This window comes from Pristiophorus japonicus, chromosome 12 (assembly GCF_044704955.1).
Source record: "Pristiophorus japonicus isolate sPriJap1 chromosome 12, sPriJap1.hap1, whole genome shotgun sequence".
Classification (NCBI taxonomy): Eukaryota; Metazoa; Chordata; class Chondrichthyes; family Pristiophoridae; genus Pristiophorus; species Pristiophorus japonicus.
In genome coordinates this window covers 167665098-167678560 of record NC_091988.1, presented here as the reverse complement: position 1 = coordinate 167678560, position 13463 = coordinate 167665098, and the positions used below count along the sequence as shown (strand labels likewise).

The 13463-nt window shown below is 43.5% G+C and overlaps 1 protein-coding gene across 1 annotated transcript in view; it reads right to left on the bottom strand.

Moving 5' to 3' along the window:
• cse1l (CSE1 chromosome segregation 1-like (yeast)) overlaps positions 1-11984 on the bottom strand; it is a 44652-nt gene extending 32668 nt beyond the window's left edge. The window contains exons 1-5 of the mRNA XM_070896116.1: positions 11896-11984; positions 7964-8059; positions 3475-3617; positions 1431-1532; positions 1202-1347 (exon numbers count right to left, since the gene is read on the bottom strand). Coding sequence (XP_070752217.1) covers positions 1202-1347; positions 1431-1532; positions 3475-3617; positions 7964-8048 — 476 coding nt within the window. The 5' untranslated portion in view covers positions 8049-8059; positions 11896-11984. The remainder of the gene's footprint in view (positions 1-1201; positions 1348-1430; positions 1533-3474; positions 3618-7963; positions 8060-11895) is intronic.
• Between the last annotated feature and the right edge of the window lie 1479 nt (positions 11985-13463).

Sequence of the window (13463 nt, the reverse complement as noted above, 5' to 3'; positions counted from 1 at the left end):
CCGGGACCTCCGCACATGCGCGCTACAGTGGGCGCGCATGTGCAGTAGCTCCAGGCGCCCAAATCTGTGTGGGAGGGGTCCGAAGCACGCAGCCCCTAGCCCTGGTCGAATGGCCTCACTGGGGCTGCGTGAATAAGGCTCCTCCCACGCCTAGCTCCTGCTTCCTCCCGACCCGACTCCCGCTCTCTCCCCCCCTCCCCTGGACCGGACCAGACACCGACCCGCGCGCCCCCCCCCCCCGCCCCACGACTGGACCCGAAATGACCTCCCTCTCCCCGACCCGAACCAACCTCCCTCCCACCACCAACACCCCCCGACACGCGCTCCCCCCGACCCAACCCAACGCCACCTACCTGTAAATCTGGTGCTGGGGACGGGCCCTGCCCGAAGTCTCGGGCCCAACTGGGCCCGGCCCGTTCAGCCTCCCTCCCCCTTCTCTCCCCCATCCCTCCCTCTGCTCCCCACCCTCCCCTCGCTGTCAGAAACACAGACACTGACACAGAGAATGAGAGACACACACAGACACAGAGAGATAGAGAGATAGAGACACTGACAGAGACACACTGGGGGGGGGGGGGGGGGGGCGGGGCATCTCAGCACACTGTTGGAGGGCTCCCGGTGCTGCAGTCGGTAAGTAGAAAATGTTTTATTTATTGATTTTTTAAATTTTTTTTATTAATTTCTTTTGATTGATTTATTGGTTGATTTATTGATGTTTTTATCATTTATTATTGATGATGGCTCTTTATTTGTAAAACTGAAGTGTTTAATGTTTGTAAACTTCCCTTTAACCCCCTCCCCGCCACCCCCATTCCCTAAGCCTGATTTTCTAAAGTGTAGACAAGGTTTTTTCGAGCGTACAAAAATCTTCACTTACTCCATTCTAAGTTAGTTTGGAGTAAGTTTTCACTGCCGAAACTTTGAAAACAGGCGTAAGTGTCTGGACACGCCCCCTTTTGAAAAAAAAATTCTGTTCCAAAGTGAAACTGTTCTAACTGACGAGAACTGGAGCAAACTAAATGGTGAGAATTCCGATTTCTAAGATACTCCGTTCTACACCAGTTGCTTCTAAAAATCAGGAGCAAATCATGGCGAAACTTGGGGCCATAATTACCAAAAAAAATTGCAATCACAGGAGTCTACATGGGTGAAAATCTCCTCAACCCACCACCCCCCAGAAAAAAGCAAATAATGCAAATACCTTTTAAATAAGGAGTGTGCTGTTCGAAGTACTCCATTAATGACATGAAAATCTCCACTTTGAAAACGGTTTATCATTTCTGTTAGAAGATGGGGCCATTTCTGAGGAAAATCTTCACGCCCAATTATACTGATAGCATCGCTCAACTGCAAGGGAACAGGGTGATGTTAAGAAACCAGAATAGACAATCCTCATTAACTTTTTGTACAGACAGAAGCAAAACAGGTACCTGTTTCTGAATCTGCTCAGGACTACTCAGCATCAAATTCACAATATTGGCTTTAATAGCCAGCCTGTCTGCTTCGCAGATTTTGTTCGGCTCATCTTCAATCTGAAGGATAAAAACAAAAGTGTAACAACAGTCTGAGATCGCTACCAGTAACTTTCAATTTAACTATTAGTTTTAACAGGGCAATAAAGATCAATACTGCATTACCTTTTGGATTATCATTCCTACTGGTCATCTGCTGATATGACCAATGCTCTGGACAATACTGGCAATACCACTTTTATTTCTCATCCTAGCTGCCCTGAGAAGGTGGTGGTGACCTTACTTCTTGAACTGCTATAGTCTTTGTGGTGATGATGCTGTTACAATGGTGGGAGTTAGGGAATTCCACAATTATTGCTCAGCAATGACAAAGAAACAGTGATATATATCCAAGTCAGGATAAGGTGATGACACTCATGACATTGTGGCTCTTGTGCTTTTTGACAGTAGAGGTCATGGGCATGGGAGGTGCTGTTGAAGGTGGTTTAGCAAGTTGCTGTAGATAGTACGCAGCTAATGCGTCAGTGGCAGAAAGAGTAGCTACTGAATACAGTGATGGGGTGTTGATCAAGCAGACTGTTCTGTCCAAGTCAGTGTTGAGCTTCGAGTGTTTTTGTAGCTGTAGCTAGCCAGACGAGTGGTGAATGTTCCTTCACACTCCTGAATTAAGCCATGTAGATGGTGGAGAGGCTTTGAGGGGTCAAGAGGTGAGCAACTTGTTGCAGAATTCCCAACCTTTAGCCCACCCTTATAGCCATGGTAATAACATGGCTCACTCAATTGAGTGTCTGATCAATGGTGACCTCAAGAAGCTGATAATGAGGGGCTTGCCAAGGATGATGCAAGATATGGGGAGATGTTTGGATTTTTTAATCACTGGTGATGGTCACTGCCTTGCACAAATGGTACTTGTCACGTCAGCGTAAGCATGGATGGATGTTCTCCAAAGCCTGCTGTAAAAAGCCAGTATGGACTGCTTAATTATTGGAAGAGTTAGGGTGGAACTGAACACTGGAATAACCAGGAAGTCCGACTCCTCGCCTTATGACAGAAGGAATTGATGAAGCAGCTGAAGGTAGTTGATCCAAGGATGCTAATCAGAGGAACTCCGACAGCCACACAACAAGGCTACAATGATTGGCCTCAAACAAGAATAACTATCTTCCGGAGCACCAGGTTTGATTCCAGCTACCAGAGCGATTGCTCTTAAACTACACCCCTACCCCCGCGCATGACCTCAATTTTTCATGACCTCAAGGGTTCTTTGGTGCCACAATTGAGAAAATGTTTCCTTGATGTCAAGGGCAGCTACTCCTACCTCTTGCACTGGCATTCAGTTCCTGCATCCATGCCTGCAGTGAGGTTTGGAGCAGACCATTTCTGACAGAATCTGAACTAGGCATTTGTGAACAGGTTATTGGTGATTTGGTACTACAGGTACTTGATGGCACTACTTATGACTACTCCCATTACTTTGCCAATGAATGGGAGGGGCTGATAGGATGGCAATTGGCAAGGTTAGCTTTGTCTATTTTGTGGCTAGGACATAGCTGTGCTGAAAATCTCAAATCAGAGATTGATAAGACACTGACTACTTCCGTGTATTTTCTAGTTGCCACCTCTAGAGTAGCATTAAAAGATGCCCAGGAGCACATCTCACACCCACCTGGCCAATTGCTGTGTGGCCGAGGAAAATATTTATGATAAGAAGGGTGTACGTAAACTCAACCACAAAAGAGTTCTTAAAATCATCAGGTTATGTGGATGACATTTAATAATAATAAATTAAATGTCTGAATCTATCAGTTGTAACATATTCATCAATTAATTACAACATTTTATGTGTGTAATTTTGTAAATCTTTTCAGCTGGCCCAAAAAAGTGCATTTTTACTTTTACTGTATTCATTTCTATTTTTCTACATAGCAGAAGAGGGACGGCTTTAACTTCTATACAACATCTGTATGATTAAGGCACCACATTGTTCCCACAGGTTACTTACGATTCGCCAGTTTCTTTTGATGTAGTTCTTGAAAGTCACACTTGAACACACTTTCATGACATTGTCTTGAGACTTTTCAACAAGAGTTAGCAGCAGCAATGGGTAATTCTGGCTTCCCTCCACTGATTCAAGGAACTTTTCAGCTAAAAAGTAAGAGCTGCGATTCAAATAAATGCCTAGAAAAATCTTCAACAAGTTTCCTCAAATCTATTTATTAGAAAGGACATTAATTCTTCAATGTCCATTCAAAAATGCCCTTTCCCTCGCACTCTTTCCTTTAGGACAAGGTGTTCAATCAATTTTCAAATTCTGCACGTGTCAAAATATACTCGAGATGGAGTGATGTCCGATAAAACTAGTGCTGGGTAAGCTCAAGTCCACTATTCTCAAAATGCCAGTGATTTCTATTTATGAGACAGATGTTCACTCACCAATGTGGAAGATTATGATTGCCTTTTCTGGTTTGGTTTCCAACTGCCTTAAAATTGCAAAGTGCTAGATAACACCCCTGTGAAGCCATAAGTCATTTTAACTTTCTTCAGAACTTTCTATCTTGTGCATTAAGGAAATTAAACCAATTCAAATTTCTACATTACAATTGGAGTTGAAAAATACTTAACACCGACATTTACCAGATATTGTACTATCAAATACTAGAGTGTTTATGATACTGGAGTTGCATCCCAGAGGTTCTAAGTTCAAATTCCAGCATGGCAAATGAAATTCAGTAAATCTAGTAATTTGTGGCAACAGATAAAAGTAACATGAAAGCTGCTGAATTGTTATAAAAGCCCAACCGGATCGCTAATATCCATCAGGTAAGGGATCTGCCACCCCCCAATCTACCATATATGTGATTCCAGTCCTACACTGTGGTTGGCTTTTAATGTCTTCAAGACCAAGAAGGATGGTCAACATTACTCACATGTCAAGAACAAATAAAAAAAAGTTTATCCTCCTGTTTACAATGTAGCTATGCAGCGAGACAGGGCGAAGTAATATGGAGTCAGAAACAGATGGTAGAAAAGTAAAAAGCAATAATGGAAGACCAAGTAAACAAAGGCAAGAAACAAAAAGGGCCACACTACATCATAACTCTAAAAGGACAAAGGGTGTTAAAAAAACAAGCCTGAAGGCTTTGTTTCTTAATGCAAGGAGTATCCGTAACAAGGTAGATGAATTAACTGTGCAAACAGATGTTAACAGATATGATGTGATTGGGATTACAGAGACGTGGCTCCAGGATGATCAGGGCTGGGAACTCAACGTCCAAGGGCATTCAACATTCAGGAAGGATAGAATAAAAGGAAAAGGAGGTGGGGTAGCATTGCTGGTTAAAGAGGAAATTAATGCAATAGTTAGGAAGGACATTAGCTTGGATGATGTGGAATCGATATGGGTAGAGCTGCAAAACACTAAAGGGCAATAAATGTTAGTGGGAGTTGTGTACAGACCTCCAAACAGTAGTAGTGATGTTGGGGAGGGCATCAAACTGGAAATTAGGGGTGCATGCAATAAAGGTGCAGCAGTTATCATGGGTGACTTTAATATGCACATAGATTGGGCCAACCAAATTGGAAGCAATACGGTGGAGGAGGATTTCCTGGAGTGCATAAGGGATGGTTTTCTAGACCAATATGTCGAGGAACCAACTAGGGGGGAGGCCATCTTAGACTGGGTGTTGTGTAATGAGAGAGGATTAATTAGCAATCTCGTTGTGCGAGGCCCCTTGGGGAAGAGTGACCATAATATGGTGGAATTCTACATTAGGATGGAGAATGAAACAGTTAATTCAGAGACCATGGTCCAGAACTTAAAGAAGGGTAACTTTGAAGGTATGAGGCGTGAATTGGCAAGGATAGATTGGCGAATGATACTTAAGGGGTTAACAGTGGATGGGCAATGGCAGACATTTAGAGACCGCATGGATGAACTACAACAATTGTACATCCCTGTCTGGCGTAAAAATAAAAAAGGGAAGGTGGCTCAACCGTGGCTTTCAAGGGAAATCAGAGATAGTATTAAAGCCAAGGAAGTGGCATACAAATTGGCCAGAAATAGCATTGAATCCGGGGACCGGAAGAAATTTAGAACTCAGCAGAAGAGGACAAAGGGCTTGATTAGGGCAGGGAAAATAGAGTACGAGATGAAGCTTGCAGGGAACATTAAAACGGACTGCAAAAGCTTCTACAGATATGTGAAGAGAAAAAGGTTAGTAAAGACAAACGTAGGCCCCTTGCAGTCGGAATCAGGGAAGTCATAATGGGGAACAAAGAAATGGCAGACCAACTGAACAAGTACTTTGGTTCAGTATTCACTAAGGAGGACACAAACAACCTTCCGGATATAAAAGGGGTCAGAGGGTCCAGTAAGAAGGAGGAACTAAGGGAAATCCTTATTAGTCGGGAAATTTGTGTTGGGGAAATTGATGGGATTGAAGGCCGATAAATCCCCAGGGCCTGATGGTCTGCATCCCAGAGTACTTAAGGAGGTGGCCTTGGAAATAGCGGATGCATTGACAGTCATTTTCCAACAGTCTTTCGACTCTGGATCAGTTCCTATGGAGTGGAGGGTAGCCAATGTAACACCACTTTTTAAAAAAGGAGGGAGAGAAAACAGAATTATAGACCGGTCAGCCTGACATCGGTAGTGGGTAAAATGATGGAATCAATTATTAAGGATGTCATAGCAGTGCATTTGGAAAGAGGTGACATGATAGGTCCAAGTCAACAGAGATTTGTGAAAGGGAAATCATGCTTGACAAATCTTCTGGAATTTTTTGAGGATGTTTCCAGTAGAGTGGACAAGGGAGAACCAGTTGATGTGGTGTATTTGGACTTTCAGAAGGCTTTCGACAAGGTCCAACACAAGAGATTGATGTGCAAAGTTAAAGCACATGGGATTGGGGGTAGTGTGCTGACGTGGATTTAGAACTGGTTGGCAGACAGGAAGCAAAGAGTAGGAGTAAATGGGTACATTTCAGAATGGCAGTGACTAGTGGGGTACCGCAAGGTTCTGTGCTGGGGCCTCAGCTGTTTACATTGTACATTAACGATTTAGACGAGGGGATTAAATGTAGTATCTCCAAATTTGCGGATGACACTGAGTTGGGTGGCAGTGTGAGCTGTGAGGAGGATGCTACGAGGCTGCAGAGTGACTTGGATAGGTTAGTTGAGTGGGCAAACGCATGGCAGTTGAAGTATAATGTGGATAAATGTGAGGTTATCCACTTTGGTGGTAAAAACAGAGAGACAGACTATTATCTGAATGGTGACAGATTAGGTAAAGGAGAGGTGCAACGAGACCTGGGTGTCATGGTACATCAGTCATTGAAGGTTGGCATGCAGGTGCAGCAGGCGGTTAAGAAAGCAAATGGCATGTTGGCCTTCATAGCGAGGGGATTTGAGAAAGGGGCAGGGAGGTGCTACTACAGTTGTACAGGGCCTTGGTGAGGCCACACCTAGAGTATTGTGTACAGTTTTGGTCTCCTAACTTGAGGAAGGACATTCTTGCTATTGAGGGAGTGCAGCGAAGGTTCACCAGACTGATTCCCGGGATGGCGGGACTGACATATCACGAAAGACTGGATCAACTGGGCTTGTATTCACTGGAGTTCAGAAGAATGAGAGGGGATCTCATAGAAACGTTTAAAATTCTGCTGGGTTTAGACAGGTTAGATGCAGGAAGAATGTTCCCAATGTTGGGGATGTCCAGAACCAGGGGTCACAGTCTAAGGATAAGGGGTAAGCCATTTAGGACCGAGATGAGGAGAAACTTCTTCACCCAGAGAGTGGTGAACCTGTGGAATTCTCTACCACAGAAAGTTGTTGAGGCCAATTCACTAAATATATTCAAAAAGGAGTTAGATGTAGCCCTTACTACTAGAGGGATCAAGGGGTATGGTGAGAAAGCAGGAATGGGGTACTGAAGTTGCATGTTCAGCCATGAACTCATTGAATGGCAGTGCAGGCTCGAAAGGCCGAATGGCCTACTCCTGCACCTATTTTCTATGTTTCTGTGTACCAGTACAGTCCCCACCGCTTATAATGGTCACGGTTATGTGAATAAATTTTGCCGGGTACACATGATGGTCGATATAACGCGGCTGTGTTAATTTCGAGTTATGGTGATATTGTAGGGTTGAAATTCTCATTCAAAATCTGACAATGCAGCACTTCCTTAGTGCTACACTAAGGTGTCAGCCTATGTGTTCAAATCTCTGGAGGAGGCTGACTCAGATGGAAGCGTGTTACCACTAAGCCAAGGCTGACACTTTTTGATTGCGTTTAAAGTACAGTCACTGTACATCGGCAAACTGTGCAACAAATTTGCACACAGCAAGATTCCTCAAATTAATGAATGCCCAGATAATCTGTTTTTGTGCTGATGGTAGTTTTGAAGGAATGATGGCCAGCATATCAGAAGAACAATGCATAAAAGTAGGGACAGATACAACACAATTCAATTTTGTTTCAAAATTATAAGTTACCTGGTCTCCTAACTGCAGGATCAGGGTCGAGAGTCTTCTTCAGGAATTCAGACAGGGATTGTAAATTGGCATCACTGAGGTCCATGATCACAAATCCTAAATGGAAAATGGCCAAGCCAGATTAATAATGACTGCAGATCAGTCCTGTCTGATCATTTATTTTCTTCCAACACACACAAGTATCCCAAGCCAGAACCAGACAGTAGAACAGCTAACACAGCAGTTTATTACTGATGACAGCTGTACTAATTTTAACTCTATTGAGGAAACCACATGGCTTGCATGTGTTGCTTTCCTTGGAGCGAAAGATCAGAAACTTTTCCTAGACTATAGATGTTTACAGATGAGGCCACTCAGCCCACCGTCTCCATGCCAGAGCAATCCAAAATTAATCTCACCATAGCTCTGCATCTTCCTCTGCTTCAAATACTTACCCGTTTTTTTCCTTAAAACAGACAATGGCCTCTGCCTCAACCAGTCCCTGTGGCAAAGCATCCTGGGCTACAACAGCCCACTGCGTAAAGAAATTTCTCCCAATCTCTCTCATTTTCGATAAGAATTTTAAATTGATGACCCCTCCTCATTGGCTCCACAAATGAAGGAAATAATCGTCCCTCTTTACTCTATCAAAACTCTTTATAATGTTAATAACCTGTATTAAATTGCTTTTTAACCTTCTTTGCTCAAGTGGGAATAGTCCTAATATCTCAAATCTCTCCAGATAATTATGGTTACCCATCCCTGGAAAAATTGTGGCGAGAGCCTCTTCTTTCTTCTCTCGGACTTCTTTTAACAGCCTAGAACGTAGGCCATCAGGGTCCAGTGACTTCACATTGAGTTCTGCTAATTTTTCCCCCCAAACCAATTCCTTTTCTACAGTAAGCTCTATTATTTCAAATCCTCAAGTGCACCATTTGTAAAAATTGAAGTAAAATATCTGCACCTTCCACAATGAGACCACTCCTTCACCAATGGGCAGCTGTAAACTCTCTGTAGCTGTTCCTTTTTTTGTGTGCTTGTAGAAGCAGTTACTATTTTCTTTTGCTATGTGCTACTCTTTTTCATATTCCTTTTCAGCCCTTCTAAACTCCCTCTACATTTTTTAATACCCTCAATTATTTTTTTTTTATCATTGTTAGCCTCGATGCTGGTGTCAGCTGTGGCTCAGTGAGTAGCACTCACGCCTCAGTCAGAAGATTGTTCAGGTCCCACTCCAGGGACGTGAGCATAAAAAAATCTAAGTTGACACTCCAGTGCAGAGGGACTGCTGCACTGTCGGAGGTGCCATCTTTTGGATGAGATGTTAAACCGAGGCCCCGTCTGTTCCCTCAAATGGACGTAAAAGATCTCATGGCACTATTGCGAAGTTATTGTTATTGTTATTTATCCCTCAATTAACATAACAAAAAAAACAAATTATCTGGTCATTATTACATTGCTCTGTGTGAGAGCTTGCTGTGTACAAATTGGCTGCCGCGTTTCCCACATTACAACAGTGACTACACTCCAAAAGTAATTAATTGGCTACAAAGCACTGAGACATCTGGTGGTTGTAAAAAGTGCTATATAAATTCAAGTCTTTCTTTTTCTTTCAATGCTTTTCTTTGAAGATTCAGTTCAGTTTTGATGTCTATTGATCCACAAAACGTCTTGTTTTGACAAACCATAAAAACCAACATCCTAACTCTCTATGGCAGTATGTTACTTAATTCTTTAAGTTTAAAGCCTACTATTTCTCATGTTAAAACAATCTTAATGAATTGCAATGGAATCTTTAAAAATTACATATTTACACGACATTGAATGCTCGTCACGGACACTTAGGACCGATGTTGAAAGATCATGTCAGATGTTGGAGGAGGGACGGTATGGCGATACAGATTGACAGTGCTAAATGAAATATACAGCATAAAGTTAATATTTGGGGTGTGGACCCTTCATCGGACTAGATATTAATTTATTTTTATAGGTGCTAACAGACTTGATGTGTATTTATCATGGAAATATTCTAAGCTACTATGTGATGCCCATAACCACAAGTTAATTTCAGTAACAGGAAGGATTATCATGTTTACTTTATAAGGATGTAAAATATAGAACCATGCTTCTGTAGTCAGCTCATTTGCGAAGATTTAAAAAGTACAACTTCAGTAAAAGGATAAGCAAATATAATAGATGAAGATGGTTTCTGTACTGACAGCAAAATATCTGACTGCGTTAAACGTGGGGAGTGTTAGAACAGTGTTTTGTCCGAACAATGGGGAATGTTAGCACTGCATCATCTAAATTCTAGGAGGGGGTGGGGGTGCACCATATCAACTCTGGGGTGAATTCCAGGAAGTTATCTATGCATTGCCAACAGGTCTCTGTTGCACGTAACACCGCTATACATTTGCAACTATCTCGGTGTCATCAAGGAGTTCTTGCGAGCAGCATTGCCTACCTTCAGCCTGACTGCCAATGACTAGATCAAATTACACAATTCTAGCAGAACACAGAGTGAATGGTACCCAATTACATCGCCCTAGATTGTCTGTATACCTGTACACTACAGGACACAGATGTTGTCCATGTAGTTAGCCTAGAAAAATATCTGCATTTACACAAGGTCATTATGTCTCTCAGCAGCATCCCCAAAGTGCTTAATTGATAATTACTTATTTTTGAAGTGACCTGACAGGCATTTTATGTATAGCAAAAATCTCACAAACTTCTGTGAATAACACCATGGAATCAATGGCCTTCCAATACTATGTGTACACATAAATTAGCCCATAAAGTCAACAGCTTCGTAGAACCTAGTTTACCTCACGTCAAACCTAAACCTCACGTGAAGCAGGGACAGAGGCCGGAGAATTACTGGGAAGGACGAACAGACTGATTTCAGTCAACATTTTTACTTCATACATTCTTTCCTTATTTTTATGTATATTTCGATTATAAATGATGTCCACATTTGTAACGGAACCACCTATGCAAATTTGTCAAGCTGCAAGTAAACCTCTCTACCAGTGATGACGCTGAAGTGCCTCCACTGGCAGTAAAGTGCAAGTACATCGTGACAAGTTTACATAGGCAGTTTCCATTATAAACGTGAGCACACAAATTCAGAAAAAAAATTTGCAGGCTACGTATTACAAATATAGAAATCGACGAAGAAAACCTGGCAAGAAAAAAAGACAAGCTTCCAAGAGATCTGCAAAATAATTTCAGATAGCTTCTGTGTGCACATCTACTGTTCAGCTTTAATCCTTAAAACGCCAAATGACTCGTGTTTTCTCGATGGATGCTGGCTGGAATCGCAACCGCTTGGCAGTCGGGACAAGACTGGAGTTTGGCCACTTTTCTCCCTTGTGCACATTTATAGCCTGTCCCGTGTTTTATAATAAGATTGCAAGGGCCGCCTGTATTTACCGTGACCCAGGATTAAAAGGGCAGCGAGGGCGAGCGGCGCATAACATGGAACGAGCGGGGCTGTGAGGCTTCAATGCGAGCAAGGCCTGCACTGCCGAGGCCACAACCGAACGTGCTGAACGAAGCTCGGTGATTGATAGTCAGCTCAGCCAATCGCAAAGCGGCAGAACAGACGTCGTCTGACAAGTCACCAATCGCCCTGCGGGGAGGGAGGCGCAAGTTTGATTGAAGCGAAGCCGGTCCGGCTGGGCCCGGAGCCCGTTCAGTCAGGCCACCACTTCTGCGACAGCCAGAGCTTTCCTCCACCCGCTTCAAGTGCGCAAAACCCGCCGGGCGGCCGCAGTGTGGAAGTCGGAGCTGCGGCAACACGCGGATCGTTAGACCCAAACAGACGGGGAAAGTGGGTCTCCGGCTTCTAAAACACTAACAATTAGATTTACTGGGACTTCCGGTCACGCATCATCGGCTCACGGACAACTTAGAAATCGGACCGCCATTTCCAACCCGCCCTCCCCTACCTTCGCTTTTAAACCAAAGCGACTTCAGATCCACAGGCGCGCCTCCCACTTCAGTCCCGTTCAAACAGAAGGAAAATGGCGCGCTGCCGAACGCAAGCATGCGCACTACACCGGGACACGCTCCCCGCATCACGCATGCGTACTATGCCGGGACACGCTCCCCACATCACGCATGCGCATCACAGCGCGGCACGTTCCACACATGCGCACTACATCGGGACAGACTCCCTGCATCACGCATGCGCATGACGCCGGGACACGCTCCCCGCATGCGCCATGAGGCGTGACGAACGCCTGTCCAAGCACGTGACGGATTCCCCATAATCACACACGTGTTCATAGCGACGAAATCCTTGCAGCACACGTGACAGAGTTGTGTCTTGGACCACCCCGTGGATATTAACACCTCAAACAAGGATATCTAAGCCATGGTGTCATTGCTAATGTTTAAATGTAACACATGAATTAAAGACATTTTTGCCAACTCAGCGGGTATCTTGGGGCCCAACCCCTTTTTTCGGTGCACTTACCTTCAGTGCGCCGAAAAAAGGGGTTGGGTCCCTTTTTTGTGGTTGAGCACGCAGCATTCAAAATAAAGTAAATGAGTTGACGGCACAAATCATTACAAATGGGTATGATTCGGTGGCCATTACAGAAACGTGGTTGCAGAGTGGCCAAGACTGGGAATTAAACATACAGGGGTATCTGACAATTCGGAAAGATAGACAAGAAGGGAAAGGAGGTGGGGTAACTCTGTTAATAAAGGATGATATCAGGGCAGTTGTGAGAGACGATATTGGCTCTAATGAACAAAATGTTGAATCACTGTGGGTGGAGATTAGAGATAGTAAGGGGAAAAAGTCACTGGTGGGCGTAGTTTATAGGCCCCCAAATAATAACTTCACGGTGGGGCGGACAATAATCAAGGGAATAATGGAGGCATGTGAAAAAGGAACGGCAGTAATCATGGGGGATTTTAACCTACATATCGATTGGTCAAATCATATCGCACGGGGTAGCCTGGAGGAGGAATTCATAGAATGCATACGGGATTGTTTCTCAGAACAGTATGTTACAGAACCTACAAGGGAGCAAGCTATCTTAGATCTGGTCCTGTGTAATAAGACAGGAATAATAAACGATCTCCGAGTAAAAGATCCTCTCGGAATGAGTGATCACAGTATGGTTGAATTTGTAATACAGATTGAGGGTGAGGAAGTAGTGTCTCAAACGAGCGTACTATGTTTAAACAAAGGGGACTACAGTGGGATAAGAGCAGAGTTGGCTAAAGTAGACTGGAAACACAGACTAAATGGTGGCACAATTGAGGAACAGTGGAGGACTTTTAAGGAGCTCTTTCATAACTCAACAAAAATATATTCCAGTGAAAAAGAAGGGCGGTAAGAGAAGGGATAACCAGCCGTGGATAACCAAGGAAATAAAGGAGAGTATCAAATTAAAAACCAATGCGTATAAGGTGGCCAAGGTTAGTGGGAAAATAGAAGATTGGGAAAATTTTAAACGATAGCAAAGAATGACTAAGAAAGCAATAAAGAAAGGAAAGATAG